The 23,581-nt window shown below is 38.0% G+C and overlaps 1 protein-coding gene across 7 annotated transcripts in view; it reads left to right on the forward strand.

Moving 5' to 3' along the window:
* Positions 1–20,404, forward strand: part of NRXN3 (neurexin 3) — a gene marked incomplete at both ends in the record, with an annotated part of 923,636 nt that extends 903,232 nt beyond the window's left edge. For 4 of the 7 annotated variants that reach the window (XM_082282836.1, XM_082282835.1, XM_082282837.1 and 1 more), the window contains one exon: positions 20,103–20,404. In XM_082282836.1, the coding sequence (XP_082138962.1) occupies positions 20,103–20,404 (302 nt within the window). Of the gene's footprint in view, positions 1–19,478 lie in introns of all 7 variants that reach the window. The other 3 variants (XM_082282834.1, XM_082282839.1, XM_082282840.1) reach the window with 1 other exon arrangement.
* Positions 20,405–23,581: the final 3,177 nt, after the last annotated feature.

A 23,581-nucleotide genomic window follows, 5' to 3' on the forward strand; every position in this document is an offset into this window, starting at 1 on the left:
TTTACTGTATTTCATTACAATGCTCTGTTTTATTCCACACAGTTTGAATACATAAGAAATGCCTGTTGGTTTTCTGAGATCAGGTGGCTTCTGACTTTCACTTACTTTTTTGACCCCAGCTGGTGTGTCTGTATTCTGCACATTAATATTCTTGAAGGGAGCAGAGATAAACCCTCCTTTTGCTTTTTTCTGTCTTTAAAGTAATCCATTGCAACTTCCATTTTTATTTCTGCACTTGATAGTGTTATGGATCTTCTTGGTCTTATCTAAGAGAGCATCCAGCCCTATATGTCAGGTAAGGTGTTTGACCAGAAATGCACTGTTACTACTTCAGTGGCATCGTTTAGCTCAGATTTGAAATGCGTTTTGCAGGTATTATAAAGAAGCTTTTCAGACCTTTAGTAAGAGTGATGAATGCTATTTTCTGCTTTTCATAAATATCATAATCAGGGAGGTTAAAAGGATGCTTCCTTAGGTGACTCACTAACAAGCTTTAGTTTAGAGAAACATGGAACAATGCAGGGAGAAAATTATTTGTAGGGCATGCAGCAGTTGTAGAGGTGGAAGGAGGCTAAATTACTGCTGAGTTTAAAAGAAGAATTGCATCAATAAAGGGGAGGAAATGTTTCTAAATAAATTTGTTTTTTCATTATGAAAAACCGTATTTGTTTAAGCAAAAGGAATATTTTCACCCATAGCTATACCTGAGTGCCGTAGATGGGCAAACAGAAAGTTTTTCCTCCACTTTCCTGATCTGTGTGTTTGGTTTTAGAGAGCAGTCCACTGACTTTTAATAGTTTTGTATCCTGATGGTCCCTGTAGAGCCCATGCAGTGCCAGGCTGGGGAATGGTTTCCAATCTGCTCCTCACTTCTCATGTGGAGTCATTTATCTATGTTCAATTTAAAAGTTCAGTCAGTCATATTTCTCTAAGATCACTGAAGGCAGTAGGGTAGCTACAAGGTTGCCGAGTGCATATGTTAACCTACAGTTTTTCCTTATAAGTGGTAATGGTAGGAGACCTGAACTCATCTCTCAGATCCCTAACTTGGGTTGGCAGCAAGTTGGTATGAAGAATGTCTTTAGAGTTGGAAGTACATATTTTTCAAGTTGGAAAATATCCACTGAGACATAATAGCAGGAAACACCATGGTAGAGTTTTTGAAGTGGAATGTATTTTTCTAAGGTGAAGCTGAGGAAAGAGCAGAAATGAAGTGGTTTTTCCAGTTAACTCCATGTTATGCCTCCCTACCTATGAAGACAGAGCACATACAACTGTCGTCTTATCTCAAAGCTTAGTGCTCCTGTGCTGAATTCTCCTCTTCGTAGTTATGTTTGAATTGCCACTTGCTTCCCTTTCTCAGTATTTTTCAGCTGAGGTTACCACTACTAAATTACCAGACAAAGAAATAGGACAATAATAAGGTATTGTGATGGAGCCATAAGACAGCAATGGCAACTTATAATTTGGCTTCTGGCATGCTTCCATTTTGATGAATAATTCAATGCTGTGGAAGATTGTGAAAAGAAGGCACTTTGCATTAAACGCTTAAATTTACCATTGAAGACTAGCAAGAATTGTTTAGGCACTGGAGATAACAGACAAATCTGCCAGTTCTTCTTCAGTCTAATGTTGGTCCATGTGTCTGTTCTCATTTAATGTCCTTTGCAGAAGGCAAGCAAGGACCTAGATAGGCTCAAGTGACTATAATGACTTTTTTTGAAGGTGAAAAGTTTCTTCTAACTTCAAAACAGTGCTGTTCATTAATACCCTAATAAGGCAGTAAATCACAGGGCAATAAGGTTAGAATTCGAACATCTTTTTGTTTTATTCACTAAGTTCAAAGCTGCAAGTTTGCCAATAGCAGAATTGCCCAAATAAAGTGTTTGTTCTATAAATATATTTCCATCTCTTTTTTGATTGTGCTTAAGACCATCAATTAGAATAAGAATATGGAAGAAATAATTAATTCATCAGAAAAATAATTCTGCATGAGAAAATTTTGTGGCTCATACAGATAAAGGAAATTAGAGTCTGTGAGAAAGTAATAGACTTTCCTATTAAAATCTAACCATATAACGTCTTACTTCATAGCAGAGGAAAGCCTAATATGATAAGATTTTTTAGCTTATTTTAATTAACTTTCCATCCTATTAGACTTGATCTGCAGTTAACTTTCATTTCACAGGTATTCATGATTGTTATGCTCCTGAGAATTAGTGGACCATGAAGCTCAGACATGATGGTTAATAGCTATGCAGTAATTTTTCAGTTGATTTTCTAACAATAACCCCAAAATTTAAATGTAAATACTTCAGGTAATACAGTAAGCAATAATTTGGAAAACATATTCAAATGTATGACTATATATCCCTTTAAATAGTGATTCCACAGCAACCTGACCTGCCCTGGTCTATGAATATTAACTGTTGGTTTAAAAAAAAAAACAAAATACACACCACACCCCCAACCCCCCTCCCCCCCCCCCCCCCCCCCCCCCATTTTGGAAGGTAGTGCTCGAACTTCTCTAACAAAGAAAACAATTAAACTTTTGGGATAGTGGGATATACATTATCTTATCATGGTGCAAAGATAAGGCAGAAAGAATGCCAGCTTACAAATGAGGTAAGCAGAATTAATCAATAGCAAAAAGCAGTCATCCTGCATCAATTATCATAGTATAGGATCATAGAATTGTTTGGGTTGGGAGGGTCCTCAAATATCATCTAGTTCCAACCCCCTCACCATGGGCAGGGACACCTTCCACTAGACCAGGTTGCCAAGGGCTCCATCCAACTTGGCCTTGAACACTTCCAGGGATGGGGAATCCACAGCTTCTCTGAGAAACCTGTTCCAGTGTCTCACCACCCTCACAGTAAAGAATTTCTTCCTAATATCTAATTTAAAAATACCTTGTTTCATTTTGAACCCCTTGTCCTATCGCTACGCACTCTTATAAAAAGTCCTTCTCTGACTTTCTTGTAGGTACCCTTTAGGTACTGGAAAAAGGTGCTATAAGGTTTCCCTGGAGCCTTCTCTTCTCCAGGCTGAACAGCCCCAACTCTTTCAGCCTGTCTTCACAGGAGACAAGCTCCAGCCCTCAGCTCCATGGCCATCCTCTGGACTTGCTTCAACAGGTCCTTCTTTTGTTGGGGGCCCCAGATATTAATATCATCAATATTAAAGTAAGTTAACTTTTGGAACGAGATCTGTTTCTCTTCTAATCCAATCTTTTATGAAAACAGAGCAAATACCCTTCCCAGCCACTTTCTTGCTGTAACGCAGCCTCTGATAAACAGCTTAAAGCATTGGCTTCTGAATCACAGTAGAGTTTATTCCAGTCATTCACGATGTTGAAAAAGGGGATTCAAACTTGTCTGCAGCAGCCTTTCATTGCTGTAATCCTGAACTTTCAAAAGGAAATTTGCAAAAACAGCACCCTCTCTTTATGCTTGTGCACTTCATGGCTAGTATTAAACTTGCCTGTAAAAACAAACAAGCAAGAAGTCCTGCCAAAAATCCATCCCCAAATGCCTGAGTCACAGTGCTATCCCCTCTTGTCTCTTCCAGATGATAGACAGAACTAGTTCACATGTTGAAAGCTCCTAAACAAAGGGTTCCCCCTGCAGTGGTTCAGAGCTAGATAGCTCATATGTTACTTAGCTCTATTGTGTGTCTGAGGCAGTTACAAGTGCTGCCTAGTAGGAGAATTGACGTCAAAGCATGGATTAATAGGCATTTGCCATTCTGTCTCCAAACACCTCTGCTTGACATCTCAAGGGGATTCTAGTGCTTTAAGCACTATTACAATCAAAAGGAAAAGAGCATCTCACATTGTCTGGTGTGAGAGAACACCACCTAACATGCTGCTCAAAAGCTTGGCACTCCATTTTTCCTTTCCAGAGGAAGAATTGGGGCTGTTTTTATTTATGTTTACAGATTGTCAGGGTTTCTACCTAGGGTTTCCCACCATTTCCCAGTGGTAATTTTGTAGAACCTATCAGCAGTCTGCGTGGTAGGGAACTTCTCATCAGTAACTATTACCTCAGGCCTAGCCCCTAGGGTATATCACCATGTCCCGCAGCCATAGGGAGGAGGAGGAGAGAAGATCCAGCAGGCAGGAATTGTGCAGCAAGATTGATTCATTTAATTATTTTACAAACTCTTTCATAGAATTCTTTCTTCATAGTCTAATTGGACAAAGGATCAGCCACCCCTTGGGGTGGTTGGCTAAAATCCTAAAACATCCATTGTCAAAATATTTTTCTACTGTACCATAAACAAGACTTTTCAAGGTTGCAGGTGTTTGGTTGTTTACATAACTCTGGTACCTCTTCTGTGAGAGAGAAAAGTCTCTCGCGGACTTAGAAAATAGCAAGAAAATCCTTGCTAGCAGCATTTTTGTATCTACAAGTAACAATCTCTTATGTAGCATTTTTCCTCTGCAGGCTACTGGGTATTAAAGCCTTAGTGTATCCAACATCAGCTCGTTTTACTGAAGGGGAACTTGGCCTAGCCATTTAGGATGGCTGTGAGGCAGTCCTTGTATTAATTCTGAGGACTATTTTGCCTTGTTCTTGGCTGAAGAGGAGACTGAAGTCCCATAGTCCTAGGACTCAGTTCTGAACTCCCAAAGACTTCTTGTAACATGAGGAAAATAACATTATGAGCAGGGCTGTACTGCTTCCATGATTTGGAAGATGAGTTTATGAATCCCCAATTTATTGCAGTTTTTTAACATGTGCTTGAATAGGTCACTACAATTCTTAACTCTTACACCCCACTTACTCTAGGAGGAAACTTAAAATTGCTCAAACTCAGTAGAAGAAAACATGCCCTATAAGAATCCCTATCATGCCCTGTGATTAATAACAGAAATAAGTTTAGGTGTGAAGGCACAGGTAAATTAATCTTGTTCAAAGCCTACTGGAATAAGCCTCTTCCCAACCATCACACTCTAAATTGTCTTCACTCTACATTTTACAAGGAACTGATGTTCACAATGCTGAAAATACATGGTTCATTATTTCTTCTCAATAATTGCACTATTTAGCTTGATATAATTACCAAGGAAATTGTGTATTGTTGTTAGTCGGAATTCATCACAATGTTTGAATAGTTCGACTTACATGTTGACACCCTGTTGTTTTCTACAGCTTGTCAAACGCTTTCCTTGGTACAGTGTGTACACTGTTAAAGGTCTATGGCTGTATTGATTCCCATATATCCTCAAGAATAAGGTGTAGCTGCATCCGTGGAGACTTCTAAAGTGGAATACTTTAGATCCTGAATGTCTTCCAGAGACAGAAGTAATGCCTGGGATGATCCTGGATTATTTGGCCATCCAAAAAAGAGGACAACACTTTTCTTTGTGTGGTTTTTCTTTGTTTTATTTTGTTTACGACTCCAAGATAAAAAGTACTATAGCCATCTCTAGGTACAAGCTCCAAATGCAGGTCCTTCCCAGCACTGATTTATGTCTGTAAGAGGAATAGGAAATACTAAAAGAAGAGGGGTTATTGAGGGTAGAACTAAAATCACTACTTTTCCCTCAGAAAATAAGTTTAGGTTCATTGTAAGAGAAACCTTTTACCAGTGATGCTACTATGCTTTGGGTTCTCCTCTCACAAAGCAAAGGAGGAAGTTCCAACCACTGAGTTACTTGTGGCTGGATTAGCTGCAGACTTTGAACATGTAATGTGCTTATGCTGTTTTAGGGATTAATTAGATTACTTTTTAGCATCTTTCAACAGAAATGGCAAATGTAGCCTAGTATGCAAGTGATTAAAAATGTTGCGCTGAAAAAGGGTTCTGTCTACTTCTGAAGTACACAACCTCCTTTCCGGTAGTTGTAGAGAGTGATAAACTCTCACCTTAGCCTCCTTTTCTCCATGCTTAACAATCTCAGCTCCCTCAGCCACTCTTCATAGGACCTTCCAGACCCTTCACCAGCTTTGTTGCTGTTCTCAGGACATGTTCCAGCACCTCAGTGTCTTTCTTGCACTGAGGGGCCCAAAACTGAACACAGAACTCAAGGTGTGGCCTCACCAGCACAGGGAGGCAACTACTGCCCTGCTCCTGCTGACCACACTACTGATGATACAGGCCAGGATGCCATTGGCCTTCTTGCCCACCTGGGCACACACTGGCTCATGTTCAGCAGCTGTTGACCAGCACCCCTGAGGTCCTTTTCTGCTGGGCAGCTTTCCAGCCACGTTTCATCCTGTAGCACTGCCTGGGGTTGTTGTGACCCAAGCGCAGAACCCAGCACTTGACCTTGTTGAACCTCATACAGTTGATCTCAGCCCATTGATCCAACCTGTCCAACAGCATATGACTTCTTAGGATACTACTACCAAGAAGATTTGCAGAAGCCATGAAGTATTTACTAGCATTTGGACAACCTGATGACATGTATTTTTACCTGTCTGCTTCATAGCTGTATACTGAAGAAAAGAGGAGACACTAATACAGCCTTGCTGCTCTGTTTGTGGATTAGCAGAAAATTATGTACATTTTAGTATTCCATAAATATACAGAAAATTTTTGCTATGTGTGTTTAGACCAAAGACAGTAAACTATTCCTGCTCCCACTCAAATTATTGGATGACACTCTACTGCTGAGTTTTTCGGTATGAGAATCTGGTTTTGGGTTCCAAAATCCCTTCAGAAAGACTTCTTTCCATGTAACTGACTTTTAGGATTAAATAAGTTTGGCTTTACATAAAAAAAAAAAGCCTTAGCTGGGTTGACTACAAAAAAACACATCAGATCTTTCTCCCTGGAGAAAGAGACAGTTGAGTAGAGATGCATGGGAAGAATGCTTTCAGACCAGTGATACTGGTTCTGCCACTTAGCACTGGAAGCATCAAATACTCTTTGATTTGGAGTACTGTGAAAAGATAATAAACTTATGGCAAACACCTGAAAAATTCTTTACCACTGTGGCAGTTTAGCCCTACGATTTCCTTAGCTCTCAGAGCTGTAAATGTGCTTTAATTTCTGATGATAGTTTTGTTAGCTCATTGCTATAAAGAAGTCCCACTGATTAACTCTTACACACAAACCCAAACAGAGCAGCATGTGGGACTTTGTCAGTCATATTCATATAGACATTCTTATTATGGATTAATTTTTTATTTCTAAGCTTCAGATGTGCCCGTGGGCTTAGAATGAGAGCTTTTTACCAGTACAAACAGCTGGTGCAAGGGAAGTGATATAACTAATTTACATTCTTAGGCTCTTCCTATCTCTGTGTTTTGTAGTGGACCAGCTAATGCAATACACTTCTCTTACAGTTTAAATTAGTGCAGATAGCTGATGGGAATCACAGGAAGAGATTTTTTATTCTGAGTTGGGTGTAGGGAAGAGGGTTCACTTTGAAACTTCATATTTAGTCCTATTAATCTATAAGCTATATGTTATTTGTGATATGCTAAGCATTCATTTGGCTGGACGTCTGAAAAGCTCTAAGAAAGGTTGAAAGCATGCAAGAATGAACAGGTTGTTTTGGGAGCTAATACAAGCAGGAAGAACCAGAGTTTTGTTGCAGTGGACAGAACTCAAATAATGTGGGATTCAGTGTGTTAGGGAGGAGAGAAGCTGTCAGCTTTAATGGAGCACAAAGACATGAAGTTGTGTCAGGGGAGGTTTAGGTTGGATGTTAGAAAAAGGTTCACCACCTAGAGGGTGGTTGAGCACTGGAACAGGCTCCCCAGGGAAGTGCTCACAGCACCAAACCTGACAGAGGTCAAGAAGTGTTTGTACAATACTCTCAGGTAAATGGTGGGACTCATCTTGGGGATGGTGCTGTTCAGGGCCACGAGTTGGACTTCGATAATCTTAGTGGGTCCCTTTCAACTCAGCATATTCTGTGATTCTGTCATTCTATGATTCTTTGACTAGAGTGGTAAAAGACATGAAAGTTACAGAGGTTAGCATGAACCCGGGTACAGTAGTGCAGCCCTAGATCCTACCTGGTTTACCATCCATCTTTCATATTGCTCTTTAACACACACACACAGAGAAATGTGCATTACCTTCACTTTTTTCTTTTCCCTTTAAATGCAATTTGAAAACAAAAAATAGTATAATAAAGCTTTATCATTAAAGCCACTGAACAAGGGGCTTTTTATATAATTGCTTCCTGTTGATATATGGATTTTTTCATTTGAAAACACTGGCTATCAGCTTAATCCTTCAAGCAAGAAACTTGTATGCTTTGATAGTACAGATGTTTATACTCCCAGTCCGTTGATCTACTTTAAGTTTTTGAAAATAAAAAAAAAGCTGCACTAGTTATGCTTTTTAGTCTTTGTTTTTCTGAGGAATAATTTGCTAAATTTTCAGTAATAAAATAGCATCTTGTAGCTTCATATGGAAGTATTTAGCATCCAATTTTCAAATTAGGACATCTAGTTTTGGCTGTTAACAGCTAGAATTTTTTTAAAGACTGGAGAAGGTTTTCCCAGCCTCAACAGAAATTGCTGAACCCATATTTTCCAAAGAACTCTGCTTCTATTCAAGCACCTCTGTATTGACCACATAAAAAATTGCTTAAGACCCTTCAAATTCTCTTGTAAGTCTAACATCAAGATTTCGTCTACAAAATCTTGTCATCTCTTTTAAGTGTCTCTGGCTCCAGTTGTGGTTCTGTAGCTCTTTTGATCTGTCAGGCAGTAAAAGGCTTTTCCAGACCCCCACTCAATGATTTAGGCATTTATCGTCAAATAGGGCATAAGTATTTTCTGGAGAGGCCTGACATAGACTGCACAGTTGGCAACCAGACTCATGCCTTACAGTCTGTTTTGCATCAAAGAGAGGGCACTCAGTTCTAATGTGCTGAAGGGGGATATTTCACTACTCTGAAAATCCAGCTGCAAGTCATGACAAATACTGATTAAAATTCAAAGCTTAAATGCCTCTTTGTGAAACTCCCTGAGTACAATTAAAGCAGAGGCTCAGAATCCTGGTGGGGAGTGATGTCCAGGGACACTAGCCTTGTAACCTTGCCAAGCAAAAATCTCCACTGAGGTCTGAAAAGGCCTCACTTTGGTAATTTTTTTCCTATTCCTAGCCAATTTTTTCTGATCCACAAATGAATCCCCCAAATTTTGCTTCCTGGAACCTGCATGTTCTGTCCCTGAGATAACCCTGACCAGGTTTCCTCTTCTGTGGTTTGACCTCTTCCCTTCCTAACATGTTTACCAAAGGGATGTAGCAGATAGGTCCAGTGTAGTCTCCCAGCATGGGCATGGTACATTCCAGCTACAGCTGCACCGTGCTGTTAGTGCAACCTCATCACTTCTGAAGTAGAAGCTCTTACATAACTCCTCTCAGAACTGGACACTTTTCAGTAATACATCTAAAACCAATCTGGGCTATTTAATTTTTGTGGGGTTTATACTTATTTAATATTCCCCAGAACTAATACTGATCTATCTGTGGCTTTAGAGGTGCTATTGTTCCTCATGTTAGTACCAAAAGATCCTACCTGTTATCATACCTACACAAAAGTACCCCTGGCCACATATACAGGGAGGATATCCCCTTTATTCCCAGGAATTCAGTCTTGAGGTAGCTCCCACTTCAACTGGTTGCTGGTAGCATGACCTTTGTGGTGGCTTATGGAATGATCTTGCTGACATTCCTGATGGAAAGCTAAGGTATATACAGTGCTTACAGCCTGATTTTCCCATCTCCTGGAGACATTCTTAGGCAGGGTCCAGAGCTTTATATGTAATTTTGTTGTCATTTAAAACACCAAACAAAACAGGTTGTTCTGCTGGGGTCCCGAGTTCCTTCTTGGAAGGACTCTGATATCAAGGTGATGGTCTTTATACAAGAAAAATGCAGACATCATATGTGTCATTAAGGAATTCAGAGGAAGCTGAGGACCCCTCTAGGATGTATAGTATTTGGGATACACTTTCAGGAAAGAACTAATAAGTAATATCTCCTTGAACTTTTAATCCTTTTGTAGCATAGGAGAAAGCAGTCTCTGTCTTAATGCTAGTAGTGGCAGCATTTTCTGCCACTAGGCAGAAAAATAAAAGCCACTGATTTCAGGTATGCCTTGGAGAGTTAGAGTCAGGACAAGGGATGGAGTCTGGTGTTTTGAGTGGATTCAAAGAGGTCATACTCAGGGTGAAAAGTATATCATAGCATAGCTTATAATTTCTCCTCACCCTTTTCCCCTCTGACCTCCCCCAGAAATGCAGAGATCCCACTGGAATGTGCTTTGCCCTTTCTGGAGAGGCATGGATGGTTCACCCCTTGCCTGCCCCTTCCCCTCTGCCTGCCCGCCCCCCAAATCCTTGCTTGCTCTTCTGTTTTTCTACTTTCCCTAAATGCAACTTACTTTAAGCATGCATTATTATTAACATCCTACAGTAAAATTAAGCTATTATATAACCCATTTGTCGATCTCAGCCAATTTCTTCTATCTTTTTCTATGTCTATTTATGACGTACATCCAGACTGCACGTCTTTCTTTTTTTCCTCTCCATGTTTATTTTAAAAATAAGTGATTAAGAAAAGATGTATTAAAAAAAAAAGCAACACTCAGGGCTGGTGGGGTTTTTGGCCAACAATTGAAAACATATTTAAATGGGAGGGGGACGGAAGGAAAGAGAATCCAATTGTTAAAAAAAAATTCAAATTATGAAAGTGTCCCTAGACTGCTTTGTCTGTTCCTTTCAATGTGTGCATCTGGCTTGTTCATCTTTGAAAGTGTGTGGAATAATTTTTTCTTTAAAAATAAAATTTCAAAATCCAATAATTGTTCTTATCTCCCTTCTTCCTGGGAAGAAAGTGCTCTTTTTCATTTTTTGCTTTTTTTTTTAGTATATCTCTACATAGTTATATTTTGATGTATTTCTTTTCAATGGTTGAATTTCTATCTTAGATTTGGTTTGTTCCAATCTAATAATGGAAAAAAAAAAAACAAACAAAACAAAAGAGTTATGAATTGTTTTCTGCAATTTTTTCCCTCTATTTCTGTCTTTAAATAAGGAACTACTTCACTGGCAGAATCCTACAGCTGTATTTTTGAGATTCTCCAGAGAATCCGAATATAAAAGCAGTCTAATTTGACAGTGGGGACGGGGTGTACAAACACAATCTTTATATTCGAAACAGATATTTGATGTGCTCAAGAAATGATTGTCTCAAATTACTGAGAATACTGATGTCAATTTGATGGACTTCAGAAAAGATGATTCTTAGAAGAAGAAGGCTGTGGGTAGCTACGGATGAAGTTGTTCTAATTCCAGTGCATAAAACTAGTTTCCTTGTTTCTTTTGTTTTACTCTCTGGTTATTATTATTATTACTATTATTATTATTATTATTATTATTATTATTATTATTATTACTATTATTAGTTTATGTATTTTTACTGCTATTTTTAGTAGGGAAAAGTCTTAACTGTTTTTATAATTTGAGAACCTTTAATGAAAATGTAAATATTAATACTATAATTATTAATTTTTTTGTAACTTGCATGTTGAAGAAGTTGCAGCTTAGGGTTTGTGAGATTGTCAATGTTAGAGTTCTGTTCTTTCTTTTTGTTGATGGGCATGAATATGCTCATTTGTTTTTGTATATTGCCCATCCCTTCCTTACAGCCAGAAGCTCTAATGCTGCTAGATCACTCCGTACCGCCCTTACATGGACATGGCAACTGACTTACACATTCACTCCCATCATCTTCATCTCCTGTGTAGTACACTCATAGATTTTTACACTCCCACTCCATCCACCCTAAGCATTTTTTCTTCCCATAAGTTCCCCTTCACCACCCCTTTCTTTAGCATTGTTAAAATTTTATGTGCAGTCATCCATTCCTTAAAACACACACACACAAAAATTATAGAAAAAAAGAAAATGTTTAAAAAAATATATATCAAATTGACCAAAAAGGCAAAAAAAGCAACAAACTTTGCTTTTCAAAAAACATTATATGTGTAGATATGCAAACAAGCAAAAGTAAATTCAATAAATTGTACAGGATTTTTCAACTGCAATACGCTAACAACTTTACATAAGATAAAAAAATACAACCAAAAACAGCAGAAAAAAAACAAGTTCAAATTTGTTAAGGTGCAAGATTTTTTTCTTTTCATGTTATGTGGTGTGGATGTATGTGTTGTTGCCTCCCTGTATCGCCCTTTGTTGTAAAACAAATATATTTAAAAAGAAATAATAAACATTTTGCTAAAAAAGTTTTTAAGAAACAACAGCGAAAAAAAGCAAGTTACAAGAATGTGGCAATGCTACTTGTCCAAGAGCATTCTTACACAACTTTCTTTTGTAAATTTTTCCTTTCATGCCAAAAAACATGCGGGCAATTTGTTGATGTAAGTTGACTGTTATGAAATCAATGTGGTATGCTTTCTAAATATTTTTATGTATTTTTGGTTACTTTTTTTTAAAGGAAATGGTTTTGATTTTCATAATTTTTTTCAGTTCTCATAGGTTTTGATCTTTCTTTTGCTGATAAAAGTGAATTACTTGTTCTGTTTTTCCTTTCTCCGACCTTGTTGCTGTGGCATTTTTATTTTCTAGTGTATGGTTTTGTTTTAGGAAAATATATATAAGTTTATTTATTTTTAATCAGTTTGTATTTGCCTTTATGTTATGTGCTCTTTGTATATTGTCAATTGCCATATTGTATTGTGCATAGGACGGGGTGAAGGAGTCTGAGGCAGTTTGCTCCTGTTCTTTCTCAGTGCCCCTCTAGAAGCTTTCTTTCCCTTTCCCCACATGAATCACCAGTAATGCCACTTCTTTTCCAGCTACTTAAATTGTATTTAGCCTGGTGGTATAGCCTTCATGTCAAGTGAAAATTTATGGGACTTCTTTAGCATTTTGGTAATACTCAGGGTTTTCCTACTGCAGCTCTACACCATTCCTACTTTATTCCCATGGATCTATTTTATTTCTATCAATTTTCATCATTGATGATTATGTGCCCAATGTCCAGTCTAAATGATACTCTCAAGTGTACTCTTACCAGGTAAATGCACCCACTATATTACTGTTAGTATCAGACTTGATAGCATCATCCAGAAATGATGCATTTGGCAGACAGATCCTGAACATCTAAAATTCCCTTACTACAAAAGAAGTTTGCATTAGTTTCTTCAAAAAGCAGTGAGTAAAAGTAAGATAAAGCCATGCTTCTTTGTGAGTACATATGTTTTCACCATTTCTGCATAGTGATGCTGTGCTCAGCAGGTATATTAGGTTCAGCCTTCAGGTCCCTAGGATAACTCGTGCTGAAAACACAACAAATAATTATGCTGAATAGGAAGCTGTCACCAGGTAATCATAAAATTTTAAAATAATGGTGGGAGATAGAAGAGGGCATGTTTCAATTGGTTCAGAGAAGCTCAGTGTCTGGGCACCAAAATACTTGGTTTTGCTCTAGAATTTTGCTTCTAGACATGATGTTAGCACCTCTCTGGAAGGTTCTGCTTCACTGAAACTCCACAAAGGTGACCAAGAATTTACATCAGTGAAAGACAGCCCAGCATCACCTTGGGATTCATGACCTCTCAAACTCTGCACCTTCCTGTTGCTCATCAGCCATCTTTTGGGAAACACTGCATTTACTGATGTCTTTTAATATAGTTGCAGGGAGGGGATTAGGCAATGCTTTTCAACCAGCTCCACCAGAAATCCAGTTTTATCTAATCACTTTGAGGACTAGATAGTCTCTGAAAGGAAAAGGAGATATCTGAGATAAAGAGTTGCAGTATTGCATTGTGGAAATCATGTTTTTCTCTCTACTACTCTCTGTCAATTGCAATTAAATCAGACTGCAAGAGTAGAAAATACTGAGAATATTCATCTACTAGGTTTTGTGTTAGCATCACCTTTCCTTTGAATTAGAGACTATATTCTGAATAATTTCCTCTTTTTATCCTCAGAGGACTCAAAGCAGAATTAACTAAATACCATTAGACTGAAATTTTTGAACTTGGTCTTTTAAAAAGGAATTACTGTGTTGGTACAGAGGGGGGAACAGTAAGGAATTATTTCTCTAGCAAGTATTTCATATTGAAAATGGAGTCAGGCTTCACAGGAACATCAAAAGAATAGAATGAAAATTACGAACTTTGGATGCAGAATTTCAAGTACCTGCAGGAATGGATGAATTGTGCAGCCTTTATGGATGACATTTTAAAGCTCTTCAGTTGCAGCTGGAAAAAAGAGAGATGATAAGGTGTGTTCCTTGTCATCATCAGAAGATGAATCTTTCAGGCTTCCCTTTTGTGTGCCTTTTGTCCTGTATCAGTTTGATGCCTGAGACTCCACTGAAGCAGTTGTGGCTCTAAAGATGAAAACCAGCAGCTGCTACAGTTTTTCGTCTTGTTTTATTTATCGTATTTTTTGGTGCCCTCTGCATCCTGACTTGCCCACACCATCCTCACAGTTCATAAGGGTTCTATTAAATTTTTAACACTCTGTCTTTTCCAGTGGCAGAGAACTCTGACTGGAGATCAGCTCCAGAGGTATGAATTATATATCTATAAATACGCTTATAAAGCAAAAAGCAGGGCAGCTCCAAGGCTTAAGCAGACCTTTTATATCCCCAGTGCTCTTGGTAGTTTAAAGAAAAGCACAACTCCATGAAGGTAGCATATGCGTTAGATTAAAAGGCTAATTTTTAATTAATACATGCACACTTTCTGGAATGAGAAGGCCAAGCAAAGCACTGGGATGTTTGGTATAAGGTTTCCCACCTCACAGATTTCAGTTCTCCCAGAGCTCCTTCCAGTTTGGTGTTAAGTTTTTTGGCGTTTGTGGCGTTTTTTTCAGCTACACTGTGAATGAACAAATACGTTTTGCATCTGTGTCACTGCAGAGGAAAAAAATTGATCTGTTTCTCTTTTGTTTGATTCTTCGGCCTTGTGTTGTCAAGAGGAGCTTTTTTAAAAACATATTTCTATTTGAAAAAAAATCTATTCTCTGCTTAGGAGAGAAAGCACAAAGTAGGTGAATAATAAATCTGGAAAATCCTTGTGAAATCTTTGGATTGCTAAAGTAATCCTGAACTTGCAGCATACTGGTCAACACTTTTAACTGGTGCTTAACAGCCAACAGAAAAAACGGGAAAAAGAAACCTGTAACTACCAGGGAACAGCCTATATCATTCACAAACAGAATCTAAGTCTTACATGAATATTGTTTGAAAGCCACGGCCCATACTGGCTTGCAGCCTTGTCTTTTTTTTTTTTTTTTTCATAGCACAGAGGAATTTGGAAATTGAACCTGTAAGCTTTATTCAAGGCTGCAAAGCATTACTTCTGCAATTGAAAAATGGGTAGACATTGTGAGGAGAAAAGAAAACTTGACAAACATAAAACCTCTCTCAAACGTATTTGCCTTTGAGATTGTCACGTAAGGTTTTTCATGGGGTCCTCTTTAGCTTTTTCTAGAGATGGAAATCTATAAAACATTTGCCTTGCACAGCAAACAATTCAGGATCCAAATCCTGCATAAGATATTCTTGACAACCAAGTGGCCATTTTGTCTTTCAAATCTTTCAGCATTTAGCTTTAAACCAACTTGGGGCCTGGGCAAGAGGGACCACTACTCCACCATCAACCAGGCAGCTTCCTGCACCCTCAGCCATTTTTCTGTGAAGGTGGTTTCCCCTACACACACATTCGTAATCTGCTTGTCATCAGACACCCTGTCGTGTCTCTTACATGTAGAAATGCAGCACCAATTACAGAGTTGTTTGCAGGTATGATATGAAGGTTTGCATTTGTTCCATAGATGTAGGTGATCATATTTCTCACACTTTCCTGGGAGCTTTTCAGGATTTACATTCCCTGTTATCCCTAAATAACACATTTCTTTTAGACTGAGCGGCGTTTTTGTCATGCCATTTTTTAAGGATGTTTTTATCCCTCTAAAAATCACATACCCAAAGAAGTATTCACTGTGATTGCATCCTGTTAGACCTACAGCTTCAAGTGTGCTGTGAGTTTTGCATAGATGCCTAACAACGCAATAAAAGAGAAGCCAAATTTGATACCTAGAGTGCTTTTTCTGACTTACTGTCACACAGCCTTTTTTAGTCTCAGTTCCTTCTATTACAGACAATAAAAAAATGAAAAATCAAAACATTATTACCACCCTAGCATCTACCTGATACCCCACAAAAGTAAATGTAACAAATTAACTCCTTGATGGAGAAGTGATTCCTAATGAAGGACCTTAAACAGTCTCTTTATTTCTTGCGTATCCAAGTAACCACAGTATCAATCATTGGACAATTTGGAATGAAAACTAATGATGAGATTAAATAATTGTATCAAAGTTAATCCAGTGTTCCTGATATGAAAGTTATTTCTCTCCTCACATACATTGAGAGATGAAAGCTTAGTCCTGACTGTCTTACATTGTCTTCCATCCAATAGACTTGCTAGCATCAAAAAAGCTCCGTTATCTTCTCCATCACTTATGTAAAATCCCATTTATCATAGCAAGTCTAACAACTTTACTTAAAATTTCAAGAAGGCTGTGATCATTTTTATAGTTCCAGTAGTCTTGATCATTAGCTCAAGTCCTAAATTACAACAAAAGCTATATAACCATGACCTAGTTTTAAATGCAAAGATTACTGGGACAAAAGGAAGGTCTTCATATTAAATGTAAGATATCTCTGATTCCTTCCAGAAAATTAATCATTAACAGGACCAAAATAACTTCTCTTTGGACAAAAACTACCCAAAATATTGCTGCAATGGGTGGCAGATCAACTACATCCTGATGCTGTAGACCAGTATAATAGCTTTTAAGAACAAAGGCACTTCAAGGCTCCAGATGAGCAATTAAAAGCTGACAAACTTCTTTTTCCAGTTGAGTGTCACAGATGGTGAATGAAAATCAGATGAGTATTGCCATTGAACAGCAAAACACTGATCTTAAAAAACTGTTTAAGGGAACATTATCTATCCCTGACTTTCTGGACCTTAAATTCCAGACTCATGAAATTTGATGCAATTCTCATTTAAATACTGTTATTTTTATTCATTTTCTTTACCAGGCTCACAGATGATCTTTCCCCTCAAGGCATACTCCAAGTTCGTCCTGAGACCACCTGTTTGCATAGATTATAGATGCTCTACTCAAGCCATGGATAGGCCTTCTGGACATAAATAAATCATATTACATGCTCTAGTTTCTACATTGCTCAGAAAACAGCTCAGATGCATGAGCACAAAATGCAGTGTAGCCATTTGGCAGACTACACTTTAGGCTTTTTTACATAATTTTTTTGAAAGCATGTAGTATGGAGACATTGATACTTATTTCTTCATTCTCTCTGCAGTAACAAAAGAGATATATGAACATACTGAGGAAGCTCAGAAAACTAAACAACATGTTCAAATTGGCCATTTGTATCTTAACTTAAAACTAGCTTTGCATGAAAGTATGCAAAGTACCGCATTTCTTATTTTGGCATAATTTCTACCCTGGTACCTCTGAGGGAATTCTGACTGTTTCAATTGATTAAACTGTGCCACCACTTAGTTTCCCATTAAGGAAGAGAATAAGCCATATTGCTATTTCGGCTATCCAGATTTAATCAAACTGTTAAGTACCTTTTTCAGTATATTGCTATCTTCAATGTGTAATTTGTTCAAATATATTGCTCTCCAAATACATTTAGAAGGGATTTTGATTTTAGACCATATTCCTTATAGGCGTTCCATGGACATTACTGGCAGAATTCAGTGGAAAACAAGTGCATGTATTATATGGGGTAGATTTGAGAGAGCAGAATTTTGACCCTGATGCATTCAGCATTTTAACAATGCCAAAGTGTTCATTAGCAGTTATTAATACATAATTAAAACCCAGAATTATTTATTTAGAAACTATAATTCATTTTGTACATCCTTCTTAAGCAATGGTGAGTATAAATCAAAGTTTCCTATGCATTAGGAATACTTCTTACTGAGTTGCACTCCTAGAACAGATCTAGATGACACTCATGATGTCATGTGAACACTTCCATTTATATTTTAAGCTGCTTACTTAAATAGCTAGGCAAAGAAAAATTACCCAAGAGACAATTTATACTTTCAAAAGCCATGTGGTTCACTCTGAAAAAAGGGTTGATTACCTGTATGTCAGCAGAAAACTATATAATCAGAACTAAAGGAATTAGATAAAATAATAAGATTCCACACTCTTTTTTTTTTTTTTTTAAATCCACAAAATAAAACAGTGGAGTGTTAACTACCATAGACTCAAAAGTAGAGGTGCAGTTACATTATAATATAGAGACAACACAGGGCTATTACCCTAAAAGTAGCAATATTGCTGCTCAGAATGCAAATCACAGAAATGATGCACTGATTTTCTTGTTACATTTGCAGCTTATATTGTGGTAAGGTACAAATGTTACACCTATAGCTTTATTGTTCAACTTGGAGACCATAAGTCTACCTTGTTTTCAGCCCTCTATAGGCAGGTAGCCAGCATGGCAGAAATCAGTAGAACTACTGCAATTGTCTACCTGTCAAAAAGTAACAGTAGGTGTGAAGACAACTTCTGCAGTATAATCCTGGACTCAAGTGCTATCTTGGTTCATCAAAGTCCTTGTTCAGTTTTTTTTGTCAATCACAATAAAACCTATCTTAATTTTTAATCAAATTATAATAAATGAATATCAAGAAGAATAGAGGATTAAGGTAGCATGGCACTAGTAGCCCCAAAAGATGCAAGGAAAGGGACATTCCTAGTGTCAAACAGAATGCTAAAGAAAGATTAAAAAGAGATGAACATTGAGTAGAGCTCTGTACCTTCATGGACCCAGTAAGTACTTGGTTCTTATTCCATCCCTCACTTTCATGAACCTTCCCACAATTTAAAAGCCAGATAATGTTGAAGAAGAAATGGATGAATGGGAAATGCCTTAGGGAAAGGACTTAGGTACTCCTACATAAGCATATTAGAATGGCGGAGAAGAAATACCACTGTTATTTTAAATGAAAAGGATCAGAAGAGGAAAAACTGGCAAGATGAGTGGTAAAAAACACATCTAGGACAACACTGGTCTATGGAAGTCCAAAGTAATTAATTTAAATAGTCTTCTAACCAAATGCTAAAAAAGATCACTACCAAAAATTGGTGACCACAGAGTCACTTGAGAGTATCTTCAAAAATCAAAAAATTTGCGTCCCCAAAAATTCACAGTATTTCACTGTATGCACCTAGCATAGGTAGGAAATGGAATGTCCTACACTTTACCAATGTCCAAGAAGGGTGGGAGGGAACAACGAGAGGCATCCCCAGAAAAGTATGTTGGTAGTGTAATGGTAGAGAGAGAAAGCTGATCCCTGACACCTTTTCATAATGCCCAGATCCTCTCTCACCCTTAAGTGAACTGAAAATGGTGCATTGTGTCATTAAAATGTACTAATCATCTTTTCTTTCTCTTTTCCATCCCAGGAGGTGAATTAGTTATCCCTCTACTTGTAGAAGACCCTTTAGATATCCCTCCTATTGCTACTCGTGCACCTTTCATTACACTTCCCCCTACCTTTCGCCCCCTCCTCACCATTATTGAGACCACCAAAGATTCCCTGTCCATGACCTCTGAGGCGGGGTTACCTTGCTTGTCGGACCAAGGCAGCGATGGTTGTGATGATGATGGCTTGGTGATATCTGGGTATGGCTCAGGGGAAACCTTTGACTCTAACCTACCCCCTACTGATGATGAAGATTTTTACACCACCTTCTCCTTGGTAACAGATAAGAGTCTTTCCACTTCAATCTTCGAAGGTGGCTACAAAGCACACGCACCCAAGTGGGAATCCAAGGACTTTAGACCTAACAAAGTCTCCGAAACTGGTAGGACTACTACCACGTCTTTGTCCCCTGAGCTGATCCGCTCCACAGCTTCGTCCTCGACTGGGATGGTTCCCAAATTGCCAGCCGGCAAAATGAATAACCGTGAGCTCAAACCCCAGCCTGACATAGTCTTGCTTCCGTTGCCCACTGCCTATGAGCTAGACAGCACAAAGCTGAAGAGCCCGCTAATCACTTCCCCCATGTTCCGTAATGTGCCCACAGCAATCCCCACGGAGCCGGGAATCAGACGGGTTCCGGGGGCCTCAGAGGTGGTCCGTGAGTCGAGCAGCACAACGGGGATGGTCGTCGGCATTGTGGCTGCTGCCGCCCTCTGCATCCTCATCCTCCTGTATGCCATGTACAAGTACAGGAACAGGGACGAGGGGTCCTATCAGGTGGACGAGACGCGGAACTACATCAGCAACTCGGCCCAGAGCAATGGCACGCTCGTGAAGGAGAAGCAGCAGAGCTCAAAGAGCGGCCACAAGAAGCAGAAAAACAAGGACAAAGAGTATTATGTGTAAAAAAGAATACTTATTTATATATAAATACATAAATACTTAATGAGATTTAACTGAGATATCAGAACCATTGCAGCGAACGAGATGATTGGGAGATAACGTTTGTGGGAAAAAGTATTGGGAAAAAATTTTCAGCAGTGACTGTTAATGTCTAAGTCATCACTTGGAGTCAGCAAACTTTGCCCTAATGTATTATAAAGCACACTTAGCGTTCTGGAGATGGCGCGCACAGCTCTGCTCTGTTAGTGAACTTGGACATCTCCAAATCTCCTCCTCCGCTGAACTTTCTGCAAAGGTAGAAGACTTCATGGCTTACTTGTTTCATATCTCCAAGTGAGTCTTTAACAATGTTCGTGATCCCTGACTGTATCAATAATTTTTCAGTTTACTTATTAAAAAAAAAAAAAAAAAAAGAAGGAAAAAGAAAAAAATTACAAACATTATTAAACAACAAAGAAATATTGAACTAACTGATCTGGCCGTGTCCAGCATACATATAACTTTTCGAGATTGGAGGAGGGGAATAAATGATTTTGGAGATTGTTGGTTTTTTGGTTTGGTTTGGTTTTGTTTCTTGGGTTGCTTTTTGTTTGGTTTCTTTGGTTACTTTTGGGTGAGGGAGGGAAGAGTGGAGTGGAATGGTGTGGGGGGTGAACCAGGACATGACTTGAGAAGAAATCTCGGAAAAAAAAGTCCATAATAAAGAGAGACTATTACCATATATGAACTCAAAAGCTACCCATGGTGTTTACTCTGCATATCTGGTTGTATTGTCTCTAGAATCCGTCATCTTGCAGTAAGTTGTTTGCTAACAACACAGTGTAAGTGTCTGATGAGTGGTGCTGAGGAAAATTGTCATGAAAAGCTGGTTCTCTTGGATCTGGCTCCAGTATTTGCAACTGAACTGACGAGCAGATGGGTTTGGGTCTGTTCTGATCAGTCATTGGCTTTGAGTATAGCACTTAGTATGCATTAGACAACCAAAGTATGGTTAATGGGATTTGGAGATTCAAAAAAGAGTGCTTAAAAGTTATTAACCATTCTGAGCTGAATATACTGTGCAAAAATAAAGGAGCATTCCTCTGGGTTCTGGTTCTGTGACATTGCAGTGCATGCAAAAAATAATAATAAATCAGTTTAATAAAGAGATCAGAAAGACACCACTGGAGTTCAACTTGTGACAAGAACAATAAATATCAGAAAAGCTAAGCACTTGTAAAAGAATGCAAAATACATAGTTTTTTTGACATATAACTGTTTTTCATATGTAATATTTTAATTTTGTAGCTTGACATTTCAGATCATCTGTCTTTCCATTTGCCCTATTCTCCCTTTTCCTTCTCTTTTATATAAAAGGAAATAAATAAAGCTGCTGTGACACACAAAAAATAATAAAGAAAAATTAATTTAATAATATAATATATATATATACACACAGATATATTTATCATGGTATGTTTGATGGGACGGCTGGAACAGAAGTTCTGTTATGATCTTAATGCAGAATGTTCTTGAAGAACAGAGTAAAAAGAAACAGACAACAAAAGCAAACCTTAAAATGTGAAGGGAGTGTGTGTTTTAGCTTTGTCACAGTTACCTGTGTCAAAAAAAAATCTGAAATTTTGTTTACATATTTTACTACTATTTTTTTGCTAGTATAATTTCTATATGGATACCCTGATGGTGTATATACTGTTTTATGGTTAAATTGGGAATGTCTTATGTTTTATTTAACTTATTTAATTTGGTTGTTTGGGTTCTACATTTTCCCAGTTATTGTGAAAAGGATTATCTTACTGTACAGAACAATAGTGAGGTGGTTTGACGGCCATGCCTATTATGTGGAAAAACATAAATGAGGGAGAGAGAGACAGAGAGGGAAACAACAAAAACCAAGACGGGTTGAGAATCCTGGGATATCAGAAATGAAAACTTTTGCAGATGAAAACTAATCAGCTGTTTAGGTTTAGAAATCTACTCTTGCTGGTGTTTATAAGTCGCATGAATATTTGACTTTGAAGAAGTGTCATCAGATACACACACGCACATGGGAACTTAAATTCAAAAAAACAGTCTTCTCAAATGTTTGGAGAAGACGCTTTCACGTTAACAATTGTTTTCAGTGCGTGTATGTGTGCGTGTGTGTGGTGCGTGTGCGCGTGTGTGAGGTTGAGCTTTTTTCTTTTTTATTTTTTATACTAAAAAGAAAAAAAGACAGGTTTTAAAAAGGTATGAAAGCACGATTTTAGATGACTTAACTGGCCGAAACTATATAAAGTTGATTATATCTTGATGTCTGTAAAAGATTGCTGTTCTTGGAGTCTTGGAGTCTTGTGAAATGATTTCCTGCTTTCTTTCTTCCTTTCCTTTTTGCTTTCCTTTTTTAAGTTAAAGGAAAAATATTTACACTTTCCTTTTTTGTGTAAGTTTCTATTGGACAGTTTTTGGGAACATGTGCATTTCTGTATGTGGGCTTCTACCATATCCCTGTTGCTTTATGGACAACCTGGAGAATTTTTGAGTTACCGTGATGTTATAGCTTTTTTTTTTCCTTTCTTTTTCTTCTTTTTGATTCTTCTTCTTTTCTTAGTTGCATTTTGTTTAAAGATATGCTTAGCAATAAAATGTTCTTCCCAAAGCCCTGGATGTTGCTGCATTTTTATTTCTGAAAGGCTTCAGGGAAATTCCAGACCTTTAAAAGTGAAAATATTCTGTAATGTAAGTATCTCCCATCCCACAGGAGTGTCTAGCCACCAAATTACAGAATCATGTTCATGTTTGCTTTCTTCTGTTAGTCCAATGAACCTTATTTCTTTCCTTTGCTGGGATATAAATTAAACTTCAGTCTGGGGTCTATCCCATACTACTCCCACGTGGGGTAGTTCTCTGGAATATGGGCTTCAGTCATGTCAGATAAAAGCATACCTAGGACATTGACTTAGTATGCCCTTTCTTATATGCTCCCTTTGAAGTGTGTAGGTCTTTCCATGATGTTTATGGGATTCTGGATTCCTCTTTTGCCAGGAATCTCTATTTGATGTGCTGCGGCAGCTGAATTCTTTTGGGGATTTAGATAGCTAATTTGATGCAGAAAAATGTTCACATCATTTTATATGAGGATCTATCTTAGGTCCTCTGAATTTATCTATCACCTTCCACATACTTCCTAAAGTAGATGGT

This window comes from Coloeus monedula (genome assembly GCF_965178545.1).
Source record: "Coloeus monedula genome assembly, chromosome: 6".
Lineage (NCBI taxonomy): Eukaryota > Metazoa > Chordata > Aves > Passeriformes > Corvidae > Coloeus > Coloeus monedula.